The 21,363-nt window shown below is 41.9% G+C and overlaps 1 protein-coding gene across 1 annotated transcript in view; it reads left to right on the forward strand.

Moving 5' to 3' along the window:
- LOC130116606 (gamma-aminobutyric acid receptor subunit beta-2) overlaps nucleotides 1-21,363 on the forward strand; it is a 125,168-nt gene that overhangs the window by 53,356 nt on the left and 50,449 nt on the right. Inside the window, exon 4 of the mRNA XM_056284569.1 lies at nucleotides 1,778-1,998. Coding sequence (XP_056140544.1) covers nucleotides 1,778-1,998 — 221 coding nt within the window. The remainder of the gene's footprint in view (nucleotides 1-1,777; nucleotides 1,999-21,363) is intronic.

Raw genomic sequence — 21,363 nt, forward strand, 5'->3', positions numbered from 1 at the left:
AGTGTCCTGATGACTCCTAGTTTGTGCCCCAGTGGAGCATGCATCAATACTTCATTTTAATACTTCCAAAGTAACGATAATTGACCTTTTTGTCTAAACATAAGACTCACTTTGTTAGCCAAATACTATAGATAAATTAGCAATTGTATTTCTTGTTGCAATTGGACATGAGCTAAATATATCAACACGCGGTATTGGTTAGGGAACATGCTATAAACCTGTCAAATGAAGGGTTTATGTGCCCAGACATCATGTATCATTATTGCCCCTGAAAAAAAAATCTAATGTTCTCTCATAAAAATATTTACGATATGAAATAAATAATAGGTAAATAAATAAAATTGTCACACACAGACTTCCGATAGCTTGATTATCATGTGTCGCAGGTCGACAGGGTACAGTACTTTTCTTTCTTTTTTTTCTAACACATACTACATCATGTTAGCAGCATGTCTAACACTCTTCTGACTTGGGCTCTGCTGTGTGATGCAGGCATATAAATTTAAGGCTGCCATCTCTGTTGGAAATGATGTGACATGAGTGCACTGAGGGGAAAGGGGAAAGTCTGTGTATCTGGTTGTAGGCAGAGATGGGGGAAACGGGAGATCATGTTATGCAAGCGCACCGTACTGAGCCCGTTTCACAAACGATACTTAATCCCAATAAGACAAGTACCGTCAGAGCAAATAGAGCAAATAGAGCATAAGTGAAACATTTTGAAAAACAGATTTTTGGGGTTATTTGGAGGTTATCTTCTTTTATCCTTTATTCTCTCTCTCCCTCTCGCGCGCGCACACACACATTCTTGAGCTTTTATCATTGTGAGGACCTCTCATCGTTGGTGTTACATGTGGTTTTAAATCATCAAATAAATGCATTAATTGATTATGTTCATTCCCTAGCCCTGAACTCTAAGGGACCTGGTGTGTCAGGGCCCTTAGAGGTAGGCCATCGGCCAATGTCAGGCCGTCGGTGAGCGTCTGTGACCCTAGTGTTTGTGGTGTGTCCCACACCATCAGCACTAGTCGGACCCCTGTCGGCAGCTATTTGTCCAATTCAGCATGTGGAATGGGTGGAACCCGTCGATGAGACCGATCACTCGGATTGGCTGTTCAGCTTAGTGAATCAGTGCAGAATGTACATGCTAGTTGGCCGTCAGCTGTAGTCTTTGCGGTGTGTTCAAGTGCTACTTTTTGGTCCAGACGGCAGGCGACATGAGGTGATGCAACAGTCGTTCTTCGTCACCACTAGTGGGTTTGGTGTGTCTGGGCCCTAACCTTAACTATCAGAACTACATGCCTAACCTTAACCCTTACCCTAAATTTAACCTAATCCTAATTGTAACCCAAACCCTAAACCCAAATCCTAACCCTAAAAACAGACCCTTAAAAAAGTGAGGACCGGCCAAGATGAACTTCTTGCTTTTAGATGAACTTCATTCATTATTGAAGACTGGTCTGGTCCAACCATGACAGCAGCCAGTGGAGAAAGTATTTTCAAAAGTGGTGACATTTTGGGTTAACCCAGTCCTAAACTTTCTCTCTCTCATCATCTCTCCTCTCTTCCTTTCTCTCCTACATCTCACTGTATCATTTATCATCACATATCCTGTCTGCTCCCTTTCTGAGATCTACCTCTTTCTACCTTTTCATCTTTTCTCACTGTCCATCTCCCATTCCATCCCTCCGTCTCTCTCTCTCTCTCTCTCTCTCTCTCTCTCTCTCTCTCTCTCTCTCTCTCTCTCTCTCTCTCTCTCTCTCTCTCTGTTCGGTTACAGGACTACACACTGACCATGTACTTCCAGCAGGCCTGGCGAGACAAGAGGCTGTCCTACTCCGAGATCCCCCTGAACCTGACCCTAGATAACCGGGTAGCTGACCAGCTCTGGGTCCCTGACACCTACTTTCTCAACGACAAGAAATCCTTCGTCCACGGTGTCACAGTGAAAAATAGAATGATCCGACTGCACCCGGATGGGACCGTACTGTACGGCCTAAGGTGAGATGTTTATCTGTACCCAGTCTATTGATAAAAAACAAAGGTGTCCATTCAAGTAGACAAGAGTACATACATTGGTTGTACCCCTGTGAAGAAGGTTATGCTTTTGCCCTGCTTTATCTGTCTGTCAGCAAGATATCTTGAAAAAAAAAAAGGAAGGATGGGTTCTGATAAAATGTTCTGCGCAGGTGGACTGCGGACAGGGGAATATCCAATTCGATTTTGATGGTGACACTTTCTAGATTTGTTGAGATATTTAATCTTGCTCAGCCTTGATGGTGGTCTGCACTCTCTGAGTGCTCGTATTGTCACATGAAAATTATTAAATGAACAAAATGTCTCCTATACACCTGGCTGCACAGCAGTTGCAAGTAGTAAACTGTGCTGTCAAAGTACACCAATCAGCCATAAGATTAAAACCACCTGAGGCCACTGCCATCAGGGATCACCATTGCCATGAGGGGTGTACTTGGCCTGCAAAAATGTTTAGGCAGGTGGTACGTGTCAAAGTAACATCAACATGGATGCCGGGACCCAAGTTTCCCCAACATACCATTTCCCAGAGCATCACACTGCCTCTGCTGGCTTGCCTTTTTCCCATAGTGCATCCTGGTGTCATCTCTTCCCCAGGTAAATAATGCACATGCACGCGGCCGTCCACATGTAAACAATGAAAGAAAAATTGATTTATCAGACCAGGCCACTTGCTTCCACTGCTCCATGGTCAAGTTCTGATGCTTACATGCCCATTGTAGGCGCTTTTGGCGGTGGACAGGGGTCGTGGACACTCTGACCAGTCTGCAACTACGCAGCCCCATATGCAGCAAGCTGCAATGCATTATTGCATGTCCTGAGACCTGTCTATCATAGCCAGCATTAACTTTTTCAGCAATTTGAGCTACAGTTGCTCTTCTGTGGAATTGGACCAGACGAGCTAGCCTTTGCTCCCCACATGCATCAATGAGCGTTGGGTGCCCATGACCCTGTCACCGGTTCACTGGTTGTCCTGGCACAAATGAGCTGCAAAAACTGGTTGTTCTCCAGTTAGAAAGCATGCCCTTTAGCAGGAGAGATTGAGATTAATGTGTGTTGAATACTTGATAGGGCTGACCAGGTTGGCTGTCAGCAAGAGTTTCCTGGCATAACTTGCCGCACCCATTTGTATCTGTATAACATTTCACTTTATTTTGTGCCCAGCTTGTGCTATAACAGACAGAAACTTGGTGGGCAGGTGAGTGGATAAATAAAGAAGATGGATGGATGGATATATTAGGATATACATACACCAGTCAGCCAAAACATTAAAACCGCCTGCCTAAGATTGTGTAGATTCCATTTGTGTCACCAAAACAGTTCTGACTTATCAAGCCATGGACTCCACAAGACCTCTGAAGGTGTCCTCTGATATCTGGCACTGAGACATTAGCAGCAGATCCTTTAAGTCCTCTAAGTTGCGAGGTGGGGCCTCCATCGATCAGACTTGTTTTTCCAGCATGCCACAGATGCTTGATAAGATTGAGATCTGGGGAATTTGGAGACCAAGGCAGCACCTTGAACTCTTTGTCAGGTGCTTCAAACCATTCCTGAGCCATTTTTTCCAGTGTAACAGGGCACACTATCCTGCTGAAAGAGGCCACTGCCATCAGGGAATGTAGTTATCATGGACGGGTATACTTGGTCTGCAATAATGTTTAGGTAGGTGGTTTGTGTCAAAGTAACATCCACATAAGTGCCAGGACCCAAGGAGTCCCAGCAGAATGTTGCCCAAACCATCACGCTGTACCAGCTTGCCTTCTTCCCATAGTGCATCCTGGTACGATCTCTTCCCCTGGTAGATGACATACATGCACTCGGCCTTCCACATGATGCTAAAGAAAATATGATTTATCAGACCAGGCCACCTTATTCCACTGCTCCATGGTCCAGTTCTGACACTCACGTGCCCATTGTAGGCATTTTCAGTGGTGGACAGGGGTCATAATGGGCACTCTGACCAGTCTGCAACTATGCAACCCCATACGCAGCAAGTTTTGATGTACTACGTGTCCTGACGCCAGTCTATCATAGCCAGCATTAACTTTTTCTGCAATATGAGCTACAGTTGCTCTTCTGTGGGATTGGACAAGACAGGCTAGCCTTTGCTCCCTACATGCATCAATAAGCCTTGGGCACCCATGACCTTGTCGCTGATTTACCGGTTGTCCTTCCTTGGACCACTTTTGGTAGGTACTGACCACTGCATACCGGGAACACCCCACAAGACCTGCCGTTTTGCCGATGCTCTGACCCAGTTATTGAGCCATCACAATTTGGCCCTTGTCAAAGTCACTCACATTCTTATGCTTGCCCATTTGACTTGTTGCCTAATATAGCCCACCGAGATAATCAATGTTATTCACTTACCTGTCAATGGTTTTAATGTTTTGGCTATATATATTTTTCAACTTCAAATGATTAATCTCTTTGTTTGTGTCTTTTTTATTTCTTATTAAAGGAAAAGAAGCAATCAAGCAAGCAACTTAAAACAAGCTAAACTTTAGCCACAAATTCAATTTCACAATGAGACAATGTTGACGCTGCACTCCATTTAGTTAGCAATTAGCCCGCTGTAAAAAGAAAACCAATGATGCAAATGGTAATAAATACCACCCTGTGCCTGAAGGAAGAGAATGAGATGATAAACTGACCTATTTGTCCGCTATTGACAGAACATATGGGACTCTCCAGCTAAATGCCTGTGTTACGCTAATGTCTCCTCTTTCCTAGTTACACTGCTCTAAAATCACAAAACAAGCACCTATTACCGAACATGTTGTTAACTGTAAACACTTCGTAGATGCTATCATGTCAGATAATTGACATAGCCATCCATCTTCGTCAACCATGCGACTGGCTTACTGTTTCAGAGCAGATGGTCTTTTTTATGCATCCTTCTCCAACTCATTGTGATGGATGAGTTCTTCAGATACCGACAGCTGTCAGTGTTCAGTTTGTCTGCTGGACAGCCAGCTGAGCTGCAACAGGGACTGGGATACTACTCTCATCAAAAAAAAAAAAAAAAACCAAGGGTAATCTTCCCTTCTTTGCGTGCTTTGGGCAGTGCCTATTCGATTTGGAATTGTGTGTGTGTGTGTATATATAAATATATATATATATATAAGCTGAAGTTCATTTGCAACATGCACAAATATGAGCATACAAAAAAAAAAAAACAAACAAACACACACACACACACTTTTATATGCAGATCAATCTACGTCAATAGCAATGTAGATAATTTGGTTATTGAAATTCATCATTCTTTATCCCCACCATGTCAGCTCACCTCCCTGGCAATCTGAAAACAAGCAAGAAACTAAATGGCAGAATAATAATATCCCATTAGATTTACAATATACTTTATATTAAAATCTGATCACAAAAGGTAGAGTGCAGAGCTAAGAGATGAAATAAGTTTAAAAAAGCATATGATCAATCGAGCAAAACAGACAATAGGACGACAAAAGAAGTTAGGAGTGGGTGTGGTTTACAATTTAGTATACAATGCACAACACTGTACAAAATGTAAAAAAAAAACCTGCATAAAGTAAGTGTGTGGAAGTTTTTCTTTTTTTTATGAGATTGCTTTATGGTGTGGGGCAGCTGTCATAGTCCTTATCACTACACATGTTAAATTACATACTCTTATGAAAGATTGCTTAAGAAGATATGCTCTGTCTCAGGTATTATTTCCTGGAGTGGTCCAGGTCAAACTAGTCCAGGTCTCCGGTTGTGATGGCCCTCTATGCTAAATTCATGAGCGCCATCCCTCTGAGTTTTAACAAAACACGATGACAGTGCCCTTCTTACAACATTCCTTATTGATGCTTCATCAGTTTATTTTGCAAACGGCCCTCTGATGCCCAAACTCCATAAAAAAAATATTGGAAAACAACCACATAACGACCATAATGGCAGCCCATTGGTGCTACTGTTGGAGAGCAAATTAAACAAAGAAAAGGTAAGCGAAAGAGAAGGGAGTGGGGGGTGGATTCTCACAACTACTTTTGTAATATCTATATTTCTACGTTCTTCTGCAGAGTACAATAATTTACCAAATTGTTTCAGAGAAAATTGTTTTTCATAGTAACTCAACCGCTGAAACCACATCTCAGCATAGGCAAAATTCCTTAATGTGCTAGAGCCCAAAATTAATTATAAACCCAGTGCTATAATAAGAAAGGGAAAGGTAGATTGTGGTGGGAGATAGAGAGGGGAAGAGGAAATGGAAAAGGAAGAGACACTGGAGGGGAGGAGGGAAGGGGAATGAAGTTGTGCTAGAAGGATGATGGCAGAAGTAGAGAAAAAGACAAAGGAAGGGAAAACAGATATGGGGTTTGCCCTTCGTGAAAGAATCCACTGAACAATTTCCAGAACAAGCTTCATTTATTTGTAAGTGCTGACTGCCTGAGTGGTTAAAAGCTCATTGAGAAGCTGTTGTTGATAACCTTTTCAAAAATCACTTTTAATTGCCAGTTGAGGGACTCTTAGCCAAACAAAGGTCTGTTAATTGGGCCTGAAAGCTTTGAATTATGTATAATTGAAAAGGGTAAGAGGAACTTTTAATGGTATATGGAAAAATTTCCAATTGTGCCCGAGTAGTATAATTTGGCAAACAAAAGCTTTCACCAGAACTTATAATTTCCTTGCCAAAAACTTTTTTCTGTGTTCTTTGAAAGATATCATGCCTCTTGGATAATTTTCAAATTCTTGGGTATAAGCTCCAAACACAGTGTGTGACTGTCATGCACATTTATCACCACATCTTAGATCCAAAGCTGTTTTGGAACTAACTTAGAAACACAGAGTTGGCCCTAGTAAATTACTCAGAAAAAAATAATCAATGAATTAAAAAAAATAATCAATGAATTAAAAAAAAAAAAAAACAAAGACCTCAAGCTATCTCGAGTGTAATAAGTATGCAGTCGAATAAAATGCTTGGCGAATCACTAAGTTTGGCGAGTCACTAAGTCGCGGTCATGCTAGGCGGGTTTCTATGTTGAGTCCGGAAACACTGTGTCTTGGGAAATTGCAGCAGGATAGATAAATATGAAGTACTCCAAATTAAGGCAAATGAAATCATTGATGCCCAGGTTATAACTGCAATTGCATGTGAGTTGGATATTTCCCCACCAAGGGTAAATAAAGATTATTTTATCTTTTCAGTTTCTGAGCAGCTAATAGCAGTCATCCAACATATGAATCTGCCAGTAAATCAAAATAATCCTCCCTTTCCTTACACTGCAATATATATATCCTAAATAACAGTACTGAAACATGAAGATTTTTATTCTATTTAAAAAAAAAAAGTTTTTCTTTACCAAAAACAAAGCAAATTACCAGTGGCATCTCTGGCACGGAAAGCCTGGTGGGCCACAATACAGTCTGTATGGGTAGCATCCAACTTGTCAATGAAACTACACACAAACCTATTTGCTCAATGAATCTAAACACAAACACACCTCATCAATGAATGAAATCACAAATGCACACATAAACGCAACGTGGTGCAGGAGTTAGCGGAAGTGGAGACAGGGATATGAGTGACATTATCAATAATGACATTTGATCTCACACAACTGATATATTAACTTGTTTTACAGCATCACATTACAAATCCAAAGTTATCAAGCAGCAGGGGTTAAACTGGGATTTGTTATGGGGGGACCGAGCTGGGAAGGATGTGCAGCAGGTTAGGGTGATCAAGGATAGAGATGGAAATATACTGACAAGTGAGGAGAGTGTGTTGTGAAGGTGGAAGGAGTACTTTGAGGAGCTGATGATGAAGAAAATGAGAGAGAGCAGGTTGGATGATGTGGGAATAGTGAATCAGGAAGTGTGGTGGATTAGCAAGGAGGAAGTGAGGGCAGCTATGAAGAGGATGAAGAGGGGAAAGGCAGTTGGTCCTGATGACATACCTGTGGAGGCATGGATATGTTTAGGAGAGATGGCAGTGGGGTTTTTAATTAGACTTTCACACAATCTTGGAAAGTGAAAGGATGCCTGAGGAGTGGAGAAGAAGCATACTGGTACCGATTTTCAAGAATAAGGGCAATGTGCAGAACTGTAGCAACTACAGAGGTATAAAGTTGATCAGCCACAGCATGAAGATATGGAAAAGAGTAATAGTAGCTGGGTTCAGAGGAGAGTTAACAGTTACTGAGCAGCAGTATGGTTTCATGCCACGAAAGAGCACTACAGATGCAATGTTTGCTTTGGGAATGTTGATTGAGAAGTATAGAGAAGGTCAGAAGGAGTTACATCATGTCTTTGTGGATTTAGAGAAAGTATACGACAGGGTGCCAAGAGAAGGGGTGTGGTATTTGTATGAGGAAGTGGGGAGTTGCAGAGAAGTATGTAGGAGTGGTGCAGGATATGTATGAGGGAAGTGTGACAATGGTGAGGTGTGCGGTTGGAATGACAGTTGGGTTCAAGGTGGAGGTGGGATTACATCAAGGATCGGCTCTGAGTCCTTTCTTGTTTGCAATGGTGATGGACAGGTTGACGGACAAGATCAGGCAGGAGTCTCCGTGGACTATGAAGTTTGTGGATGACATTGTGATCTGTAGTGAGAGTAGGGGGCAGGTTGAGGAAAGCCTGGAGAGGTGGAGGTATGCACTGGAGAGAAGAGGAATGAAAGTCAGCAGGAGCAAGACGGAATACATATGCGTGAATGAGAGGGAGGACAGTGGAATGGTCAGGATGCAAGGAGTAGAGGTGATGAAGGCGTATGAGTTTAAATACTTGGGGTCAACTGTCCAAAGTAATGGGGAGTGCAGAAGAGAGGTGAGGAAGAGGGTGCAGGCAGGGTGGAGTGGGTGGAGAAGAGTATCAAGAGTGATTTGCAACAGAAGGGTACCGGAAGGAGTTAAAGGGAAGGTTTACAAGACGGTTGTGAGACCAGCTATGTTATGTGGTTTGGAGACAGTGGCACTGACGAAAAGACAGGAGGTGGAGCTGGAGGTGGCAGAGTTGAAGATGCTAAGATTTTCATTGGGAGTGACGAAGAAGGACAGGGTTAGGAATGAGCATATTAGAGGGACAGTTCAGGTTGGACGGTTTGGAGACAAGCAAGAGAGGCAAGACTGAGATGGCATGGACATGTGTGGAGGACAGATGCTGGGTATATTGGGAGAAGGATGTTGAATATTGAGCTGCCAGGGAAGAGGAAAAGAGGAAGGTGAAAGAGGAGGTTTATGGATGTGGTTAGAGAGGACATGTAGGTGGCTGGTGTGACAGAGGGGGATGCAAAGGACTAGAATAATTGGAAACGGATGATCTGTTGTGGAGACCCCTAATGGGAGCAGCCGAAAGTAGTAGTAGTAGTAGTAATAGTTATGGGGGGGGGGTGCTCTCTGGTTTCAGTGTTGCCATGGGTGCATGTGTGTACCCATAGAATACAAGTCAGGTCAGCTTTTGCTGCTACCACTATGACGGTAGATGGTACCATCTGCATTTGTTTCTAATGCCTTGTAGATTTGCCTCTTTAGGCAAAGGCTAGGAGAAGGTAACTTTGAATTCAAATCCAAGAAGGCGCTGGCAGCAGGGTGCTTAATGGTGTTTGCGGCAGAAGAGCTCAATAGGATCATGAGCCCTGCTGGACCAATAGCACAAACATCAGATGGCATGCAGAGGAACCACTCTGTTGGTCAATGGAAGGCATCACTTGATAAGTAAGCTGTCACTGTGGGGCAAACTTTCTTTCTACTGAGCCCATTGCACTATGGCGTACCACTTGGGAATGGGTTCTGAGGTCCAGACAGACTGTTTGGCGGGGGCACGACACCGACTGTCTTAACTACTGTGCAAGATGTGATGTGAGGAGAGCTCGATGGTCGCTCTAATGTGGGCCTGATGGCTCACAGGTGTGCTTGCCGAGCTTAAACTGCATCACAGTCATCATCATTTTGATGGACTGCCAAAGAGAGATAGAATACAAAATCTGATTGATATTATTTGACAAACTGTAAATAAAATATAACAAGGTGAGACAACTCTCTGCTCTGAACCCTAAATCACTAATCAAAGTCATTCTAGATACTGTTGGCAGTGTGCAAAACTACAGCTGATGACAATAAAATCATTATGTAAGTGCACTCTCCTGTGTATCTGTATCAGTGGTGGTGTTACCACTAAAGAAGAGGATAATGATAAAAAGTAATATGAATAGAAACGTCTCTTTAATAGTTACATTAATCTGGAATTAATTTACAGTTTACAAATACACTCACCGGCCACTTTATTAGGCACACCTGTCCAACTGCTCGTTAACGCAAATTTCTAATCAGCCAATCACATGGCAGCAACTCAATGCATTTAGGCATGTAGACATGGTCAAGACGATCTGCTGCAGTTCAAACCGAGCATCAGAATGGGGAAGAAAGGTGATTTAAGTGACTTTGAACGTGGCATGGTTGTTGGTGCCAGACGGGCTGGTCTGAGTATTTCAGAAACTGCTGATCTAGTGGGATTTTAAAGCACAACCATCTCTAGGGTTTACAGAGAATGGTCCGAAAAAGAGAAAATATCCAGTGAGCGGCAGTTCTGTGGGCGAAAATGCCTTGTTGATGCCAGAGGTCAGAGGAGAATGGCCAGACTGGTTCCAGCTGATAGAAAGGCAACAGTAACTCAAATAACCACTCATTACAACCGAGGTTTGCAGAAGAGCATCTCTGAACGCACAACACGTAGAACCTTGAGGCAGATGGGCTACAGCAGCAGAAGACCACACCGGGTGCCACTCCTGTCAGCTAAGAACAGGAAACTGAGGCTACAATTCGCACAGGCTCACCAAAATTGGACAATAGAAGATTGGAAAAACGTTGCCTGGTCTGATGAGTCTCGATTTCTGCTGCGACATTCGGATGGTAGGGTCAGAATTTGGCGTCAACAACATGAAAGCATGGATCCATCCTGCCTTGTATCAACGGTTCAGGCTGCTGGTGGTGTTGTAATGGTGTGGGGGATATTTTCTTGGCACACTTTGGGCCGCTTAGTACCAATTGAGCATCGTGTCAACGCCACAGCCTACCTGAGTATTGTTGCTGACCATGTCCATCCCTTTATGACCACAGTGTTCCCATCTTCTGATGGCTACTTCCAGCAGGATAACGCGCCATGTCATAAAGCTCGAATCATCTCAGACTGGTTTCTTGAACATGACAATGAGTTCACTGTACTCAAATGGCCTCCACAGTCACCAGATCTCAATCCAATAGAGCACCTTTGGGATGTGGTGGACCGGGAGATTCGCATCATGGTTGTGCAGCCGACAAATCTGCAGCAACTGCGTGATGCTATCATGTCAATATGGATCAAACTCTCTGAGGAATGTTTCCAGTACCTTGTTGAATCTATGCCACGAAGGATTAAGGCAGTTCTGAAGGCAAAAGGGGGTCCAACCCGGTACTCGCAAGGTGTACCTAATAAAGTGGCCAGTGAGTGTATACACAGGATGTCAACACCTTTTCAGATTTTGAAACCTTTCCATGACTATTAGCTCCCAAAAGTTTGCGGCAACCTGCCGCAAACTCTCTTGCGTTAGTATCATTTCGTAAAATTGAAATATTGTTTAAGCACAATATCAGAGCAATTTACATTCTGTTATAAACCTGTCAGTTTCTGAACATTTTTTTCCAACTACCTTGTCATCCACCTATACCACATACTGGCCTCCAGCCGAACGTGATTAACAGGATGGTTCAATCAGCTGACAGTCACAAAATTAAGCCTAGCAAAATGGCCCTGGCTCCTGATATTACTGCCATACCTAGCAAGTTAAAATAAGCTACTATGATGAGTTTGCCTTGATTAAAAACTAAAATACTAATGACCATGTTTGCTGGTTTATAGTTAATTAAGTTTACAGCAGTTTGTTAAACTATCAATGTTTGTTGTTTAGTGGGAATATCAGATGAAAAAAATCTTTCTAACCAATTAAACAACACTGTTGAAAGTAATAACCTCCTCAGTGACTTCCAATATGGTTTCCACTCTGCCCAATCAACCATGTCTGCATTACTATTATGTACAGAACAAATGCGTACTTCACTCAACCAAGGTCATGACCGTACTCCTGCCATTTTTGCTGCCAAAATGTGTGTGCATACTAAATCCCTTAATCACTGTTTATTAACTGTAAAAGGGTCTATAAAATGAGTGGACTAAACTGAAGACATCATTAAAAATGCATGCGTATGTGGCGCCCATTTTATATTGGGTAAGTAATTCTGTTTTTGTTAACTTAAAATTGTGTCGCTTAAACTGAACGTTAGACCCTTTTATGACCTGCATCACGCATAATATGTACACATTTTGGCAGCAAAATCACGTGATCACTGTTTACCAACTGTAAAAAGGTCTATTGGTTTTTGCAAAGCCTTTGATACAGTGAATTATCAGATTCTGCTGAACAAACTCAGCTCATTTCAATTTTCCTCTGCAGTGGTAATGATGTCCTTCTCATATTTACCTAACAGGTCTCAAGTGGCTAAAATCGGTCATCTAACATCTCCCCTATAACTTGAGAGTACCACAAGGCAGCATTCTGGGTCCTGTACTCTTTTTTTCTGTATATTAATGTCAATGTGTGTAAATATTCTAATTGTCTGCTAAATGCCGGTGACACTATTTTTTAAAATTATTTCTGATCCAAACCCTTATGTCATAAACTCAAAACTCTTCTGACATTCACTACTTGCATGAGTGGTTGAACTCTATCAATGTCAAGAAAACAGTATGTATGTATTTCTATTCCCCTAAGAAATCTATATCTGTCTGACCTCATTCATTTTGCGAATCAAACACTTTCCATCACAAAAAAACTACAAATATCTTAAGAGTATCCCTTGATTCAAATCTCACTTATTGAAATCACATTCATAATTTAACGAAGACATTCAACCAGAAATTGTACGCTTATAAAAATGTCAGACCATATCTCATCCATACTGTCTCAGACACTACACACAATCATTATTTCAACAATATCCTACTGTCTCCCTGACTAGTCCCTCACCACAAAGGAAACCATTGAACCAATAGCAAGACTCTACAATAAAACTTACAAGATCCATGGCAACCTTCTCCCTTGGACTCACCACTGCACTGCACTTTCACATTCTAACACCCTGACGTTTCAGAGGTACACAAATAATCTGGCCATTACATTTTAGTTTAAGATCCAAAACAATAACTCTCTTCAAACACTTGCTGCTCTATTTACAAGACACAACACAAGATAAGAACACATCACCAGATCAATCTCATACACACACACTCTTATTCTAGTTCCCGCTTACAAAAAGAACCATGGTCAGAGATTTTTTTTTTCACACATACACTAAAATTTGGAATGAGATCCCATATTATATTAGAACAATAACCTCTTATACATTTCAAAAAAGGCATATAAACACTGTCTAATGGAAGGACACACCTGCAACTCCTGATTCAGCTCTTATACACCATCTTAAGTCCACCCCTTTGTAGTGTCTGTGTAGCTATGTTTTGCTGTTTTTCTGTTTCTGTAATTTTCTGTTTTTATTTTGTATTATAATGTGCTTATGTCTTTTATGTGCTGCAGAACAGGAACCTGCTGTAAACCAGTTTTAACTGAGTCAGGCTCGTTTAAATGTAATGCATTTTAACATCTGTAATGTTACTTTTAATCTTTTCCTGTATGATAACAAAGTAAGTAAGTAAATAACTGCGCACCACAGTGAGGACATTTTTCCCCCACTTAATAAACTCATGATGACAGCACCGGTGTTACCGGATACACCGACCAGACATTTTCTCTGGGAGTGTGCCTTCGTCACGCCCCGCATGAGTCAGGTGCGGCAGCCTGTAGATACGACTGTCAGCTCACCGCTGACCATGACAGTGATGACGCAAGTCATTTTAAACTTGAAAAATATGAATGGTTATTTATTTGAATGGCTGGCATGTAGTCTTTGTATGTAGTCTTTCAACAATAAAGGCAGAATTATATATATATATGAATTAATTAATTGTTGATGGAAGATTTTTTTTTTTTTTTTGCCAGTGCTCAACTCCACCTGATGACGTTTGAGGTGCTATATGGTGGTGCCGAGCCCCCAACAGCACCAGCCCAATTTAATCCCTGTCAAGCAGTATACCATCATTGTGGTCTGCAACTGTAATAACATCCAAAACAACATTTCAGAGCAGGGTAAACCATTGTTTTCCAGGCCTTAACCTACAGCCAAAATAACACGCCTTGTAATAATGCAAAATAGACTCACCAGTGACATTCACTGCATGAAAAAAAAAAAGATGCACGATGGGCGTACAGGTAGCATAGCAGTCTATTCTGTTGCCTACCAACACGGGGATCCCGATTCAAATCCCCATCTTACATCGAGTTTGGTCGGTGTCCCTGTGGACACAATTGGCCGTGTCTGTGGGTGTGTGGGTATCCACATACCCGTATGTCCTGGTCGCTGCACTAGTGCCTCCTCTGGTCGGTCAGGGTGTTTTTGTTTGGGGGGGGGGACTAGGGGGAATAGCGTGATCCTCCCATGCGCTACGTCCCCCTGGCAAACTCCTCACTGTCAGGTGAAAAGAAACGGCTGGCGACTCCACATGTATCGGAGGAGACATGTGGTAGTCTGCAGTCCTCTCCGGATCAGCAGAGGGTGTGGAGCAGCGACCGGGATGGCTCGGAAGAGTGGGGTAATTCGGATCCAATTGGGGAGAAAAAGGGTGGGAGAAAAAAAAGAAAGAAAAGATGCACGACGAACCTTCATCTGGTCAAATTTGTCAATAACTTTTCTGTCAAAGTCCACCTATTCCTGAATGAATTAATTTTTCAATTGATAGCATAGCATGTGCATTTAACCTGTTGTCGCATGGTGTCAAATGGTGTTGCATGTGATTGCGTAGCAACGCCAATACCGTAGATGACGTTGACTAAATGTCTTGACATATGCCACTCATTCTATTATTTTTTTTATCAGCTGCTCTCTGCTTGGGGCCGACGTCACCGTGCCCCACAGCTCATTATTGAAAGCACGTTGAATATGCACAGTGTTTTAAACTGCTCACTTGGTTAAATCAACACTGACCGGCCGGCTCCATGCTCACCAAATTGAGACTTTTAGAATAAATGCTGACCTTTACATAACAGGTACAGGAATATATGTATCAGACAGTGCTACTGTGGTCATATGTAATACATGTGCAACAATGTTAGATACGAAGAAAAAAATTACTTGTTACATTAAATTATTGATCATGTCGCGCAATGGTGATATCCGGTTGGGCCCTGCCCCACTGACCTCTAATGTAGAGAAGCCATTGCAAATACCCCAAATTCTTGAATTTCTAAGAATCAAATTGATTGTTTCATTTTACTTTCAGTGGAGTGATCTACCTCATACTAAAGGCCATTAATGGACATTAATATTATTCTTAAAAATTCCTTATATTTGGTATTGATATTCCTGTTTGTTCCTTTTAAATATCTTATCCGTGCCTTTGTGTTTTTACGTTGAGCATTTCACCAAGACCAACTCTATACCCAAAAGTGGCTGCCCATAAAATTTAACCTACATTTATTTACAAAATATTATCATTAATCAGAATCAGAATCAGAACACTTTATCAATCCCCGAGGGGAAATTGGGTAATTGGATAATTGTGTCATTAAAACACTATTAATCCAGACGTAATGATTGTCATTACGTAATAGTACAAAGTAATAAAATAAAGGGAAATATGCAGATTAATGATGTCAGATGGCATTGAAACACAGTTCTGTATTTCTGTATTATCTTCTGAAAAACAGTTCTGAGTACAAAATCATGCGTACTCACGGCATTTGAGTTTTAATGGATAAAAGGCAGTTTCTGTCCAACTGTCAAATCCAATAGGGGAATGAAAAAGACAATCAGTTGGAGTAAGAGGCTGAACACTATACAAGTTGTGACCCAAAGTCTGTTGCAATATGAGCAAAATATTACTTTGGATGAAGTGAGGACTAGATAGAAACTGGAAGAAAAAAAATCCCTTATACTTGACACTTGATATCATGTAAGTAGAGTGACCAGATTTTAGCAGGCCCCAAACTCAGACATGGAATCAAACACATGTGAAAGTGCAACCCCATGCCCTCAAAAACTCAGCAAACCCTTTTTTATGAGGGCCTAATTCAGATTCTAAGACTTCTAAAACAATGATTACAAAAAAACAAAAAAAATACACCAAAGCATACCAGAAAGGAAATCCCTATGGGATTTTTTTGGGGGGGATTATATAATAAATAAACACTTTTTTAGGCTGTCTCCACCTACCAAGATTCAGAAAGAGGATAAAAAGGAGTGTAGATGTAGAGGACAGCAATGGTGGTGTGGGTTTGACTGAAGGTGGCAGTAGAACATATCGCCCCAGCTTCCCACAAGTCTACCCAAAGAGTTTAGTTGGTTGGGGCATACGGGTGGCGTGGCGGTCTATTCTGTTGCTTACCAACATGGGGATCAGCGGCTTGAATGCCCGTGTTACCTCCGGCTTGGTCGGGGTGTCCCTACAGACACAATTGGCTGTGTCTGCGGGTGGGAAGCTGGATGTGGGTATGTGTACTGGTCACTGCACTATTGCCTGCTCTGGTCGGTTGGGGCGCCTGTTTGGGAAGGGGGAGGGACTGGGGAAACAGCATGATCCTCCGACTCACTACGTCTTCCTGGCGAAACTCATCACTGTCAGGTGAAAAGAAGAGGCTGGCGACTCCACATGTATCGGAGGAGGCATGTGGTAGTCTGCAACCGTCCCTGGCTTGGCAGAGAAGGTGGAGCAGAGATTGGGACAGCTTGGAAGGGGTAATTGGCTAGACACAACTAGGGAGAAAAAGGAGGGAACCCCCCCCCACCACCACCATATAAAAAAAAGAGCTTAGTTGGCTAATGCCAGCACACTGCCTTTCTATTCACCTTATATTGCACTGGACTGCATGTGTTTTGCTTAAATCACATAAGTCTTTGCATTGTTAATGCCCTAATATTAAATGGGCAATTTAGAGAGGGTTGATTGAAATGTGCATTTACCCCTGGATAAAAAAAAAAAAATCGTGATTATCTCCCTCAAAGTGGTCATGTGATGCATCACATTATTTTTATTTTATTTTTTTAATTTATCACAAGGACAATCAGTTCTACCAACCTAGATCCATAACCAACAGGAAAATACCATGCCAGCATAATAAAAGTCATTTAGTGAAAGAGTTAGAAGATCCCCTGTACTGGCAATTAACATCAGAACTGGGACACAATAACCATTCAACACAGAACAAGATAGACCAAAACATTATTCTGATGATGCTTGAAACCTCTGCTGATCTTCCTAATTTAATGCAAATATCTATGACTGTACTGAGGCACATAAAAAAGTGTATGATTTCAAAGTCATGTCCCACGTGTACCTGTATGTAGGCCATGCTGAGACATGAAAACAGATGATTGCAAACACTTGGCTGCATCATGAGCAGCAATGGTTGTTTAAAGATGGAAAAATTGCCTTAGGTGCCAAGCAAAAGGGATGCCACATGTGACAGCCTCAAGCAAGACTTGAATTGAGGGGGTGCATATTAAGAGTTTAATATGAACATAAAACCACTCTGAGGAAATTAAATTTTCACTGTTTTTTTTTTGCAGTTTATGCTTGGTCTTAAGGACATACACGTTTTTACCTTTATTTAACAAAAGGCTGGAACTGTTACTCATCAGAAAGGTTAATAAATCCTTTACTAGACCATGGTTGGCATGCTATTAGGAAATGCACTAGATATTGCAATTATACACCATGTTTTTATGTCTAATATAAAGAAGGCTGATGACCCAGTGTGACCTAACCTGCCTTTCTTCACTGACCTGGACAATAGTGGTTACAGAGACAAATAAATCTATGTATGGAAATCAAAAAGTTCATTATCTGTAGAAATTAAATGTGCAATTTATATAAGGAATTCACAGCCATATGCTTCTCATACACAGTGAGTCACAATGTGGGAAGGGAATCTTGTAATTGTAGTCCTTTATTGAAACTTTAATTGGTTGTGGCAGGTCCACTGATACTGATACCAAACACTACCAGACACTGGGAGCACACACACAAAAAAAACAATGACTATTCACATGGGTGGACTCACTTCTTTGCAAATGAGCTGCCTATACAGCCCCGGGATTCATTATAGAAGTTAAAATTGCAAACAACATTGACCTTATGTGCTCCCTGCTGTGTATTCAGATCGCCACATCTTTTTTACAGAGTATTTCAGCAGTGTTACTTTTTTTTTTCCATTTTATTTTCTTAATATAGTGTGACAGTGTAAATTTGATCCAAAATTTAACCCATCCTTTGCCACTTTTGAATTAGCCTTGAGAGATTTTGCAGTGGTATAGCAGCAAATGGTGACAGATTGTTCTCTATTTATTTATTTATTTATGGGGGGGGGGGGGCTTTTTCTCCCCAATTGTATCCGGCCAATTACCCCACTTTTCCAAGTCGTCCCAGTCGCTGCTCCACTCCATCTGCCAATCCGGGAAGGGCTGCAGACTACCGCATGCCTCCTCCGATACATGTGTAGTTGCCAGCCACTTCTTTTCACCTGACAGTGAGGAGTTTCTCCAGGGGGACATAGTGCATGAGAGGACCATGCTATTCCCCCCAGTTTCCCTCCCCTCTGCAAACCAACCAGAGGAGGTGCTAGTGCTGCGACCAGGACACATACCCAAATCTAACTTCCCACCCACAGACATGGCCAATTTTGTCTGTAGGGATGCCCAACTAAGCTGGAGGTGCACAGGAATTCGAACTGGCGATCCCTGTGTTAGTAGGCAATGGAATAGACTGCTACGCTACCTGGATGCCATGACAAAGTGTTATGATGATACAAGTGCATTTCTCAAAATTTTGGCCAAACCTGGTGCGACCAAAAAAAAAAAAAAATCACATCTAAGCCGAATGTTGTTTTTTGTAAACAGATTGTTGTGTTTATCACTGAGGTTCGGCAGGCATAGGAAGACGGCATCTTTAGAGGTTGCTTAAAAGTGCAAAAGTCAATTGTGAAGGTGGATTTTTCAAATCATATTTAACTAGTTGAAATATTTGAATAACTTATTATGATGGCTTCTATCCTTGTGATTGTGGGATGAACAGATGAGGACAACCATTTGTTTCACAGACACAGCAATTTATTCCTAACAAACTAAGTAGGCCCCCAGACAGTGCATTTGTTTTTTCCAGTGCTATCCAGTCTTCGCTTATGCTCTGATCCTGGTCTCTGTCCTTGTGAAGTATTGTACTGGTTTAATGGTAAGCAGACACAGAAATAGGTATACTGTCGATTACCTATCTGCTTGCAGCTATGGCTACCGACTGGCTATTAACCACTTCTTATGCTCTTAGTTTAAAAATGACTTTCTAAACCAACTTTCCTACTCCATTTCCACTTATACACCCACCACCCAACTTAGGATGGGGAGCCATTCAGCAGACAGTGGTTTAAAGTCAGGTCAATCACCTACAGGTGGGAGATTGGCCATCTGGTGTCCTGGTGTGGCCAAACGAACTTGGACCTCAACTCTCTAAAGAAAGTTGAGATGGTTGGGGACTTCAGAGTACCCAGCCCTATGTGTGGCTCCCCAGTCAACACTGTGGAATCCTTCCACTTCCTGGACACCATCATCACCCAGGGCCTCAAGTGGGAGCTGAACATCAGTTCCCTCACCAAGAAGGAACAGCAGAGGATGTACTTCCTGTGGCAGCTGAACAATTCAACATGCCAAAGCCAATGATGGTATACATTTACACTGCCATCATTGAGTTCATCCTCACCCCCTCCATCACTATCTGGTATGATGCTGCCACTGCCAAGGACAAGGGCAGACTGCAACATATAATTCGCTCTGCTGAGAGGGTGATTGGCTGCAACATGCCATCCCTCCATGACTTGTATGCCTCCAGGACACTGAGGCAAGCAGAAAAGACTATTGCCAATCTTTTCCACCCAGGCTATGGTCTCTTCAACACACTCCCCTCTGGCGACAGGTTAAGGTCTCTAAAAACCAGAACCTTGCACTACAAGAACAGCTTCTTCCCTACAGAAGTAGGCCTTTCCAACAAGCCCCCAGATACCAGCAGGTCCTGACATTGCTGCCCACCCAAACCCACCCCCTTTTATCTTTTCTACCGTGCTCTCTGTATATGGACACCTTGCATAAAACCTGCACTACCCTGTAAATAACTCTTATTTTGTAAATAAATTCTAAATATTCTCGTTTGACTTGATCCAGTAGCTGGGCATCAGAGGCTGCCGCTTGGTCTCATGTTCAACACTGAACCAGTGTTGATTGCCCCTTATTGCATCTTAGTTTTGTTTTTATTCTATTTTATCTTGTACAGATATTTATTACTCTTTTTAACTTTTATCTTTACTATTTACTGTTAATTTGTCCCTCTTCCACCAACATACCAAGACATATTCCTTGTATGTTCTTGTAATTTGTTATAAATATTATTCCAATTTTGATTCTGATTCTGATTCTGGTTAAGAGTATGTGAAGGAAGGAAAGACCTTTACTGAATAGCAATGCTCACCAGGGCCTGTTTTGAAAGTGGTCAGAGTCTGCGGTGCCTTCAAGAATTCAGGAATGGCATTCCAGAGACAAGGGCCCAATCCCATACATAGATTAGAGGACTAACCAAAGCAAATATCTTAAATGACCAACCTATCCAATAATTTCTGGATGAATAATCTTACAAATAGGGATGAGATGAAGAAAACATGACTATCGTCTGACTATTTTCATCCAAATATGATCGTAAAACTCTTGCTGTTTTTATTAGGTCTTATTGATCATGTGGTAGGTGCTTGTTAACTGATATGGTTAACAAAGGTTTCAGCAGGGACAGGATGTTGCACTCATAAACTAGGATGAATGTGTACACTGTATATTGCATATAAACTGATGAACCAAAACATTATGACCATTCACAGTTGAACCAAATATCACTGATCATCTCCAAACAAGGTCACATGTCTAGGTCTGGGTAGATTAGATGGTTAGCAAACAATCAGTTCTTGTATTCAATATGTTGGATGCAGGAGAGATGGGCAGTAGTAAAGACCTGAGTGACTTTGACAAGGGCCAAATTGTTTTGGCCAGTTGACTAGGTCAGAGCATCTCTGAAACAGCAAGGCTTGTGGGGTGCTCCCAGTCAGCAATCCAGCGACAGGGTGTTGGGTGCCAAAGGCTCATCAATGTGTGAGGGCAACGAAGGCTATCCCGTCTGATCCAAACTGACAGAAGG

This window comes from Lampris incognitus, chromosome 8, assembly GCF_029633865.1.
Source record: "Lampris incognitus isolate fLamInc1 chromosome 8, fLamInc1.hap2, whole genome shotgun sequence".
Taxonomy (NCBI): Eukaryota; Metazoa; Chordata; class Actinopteri; order Lampriformes; family Lampridae; genus Lampris; species Lampris incognitus.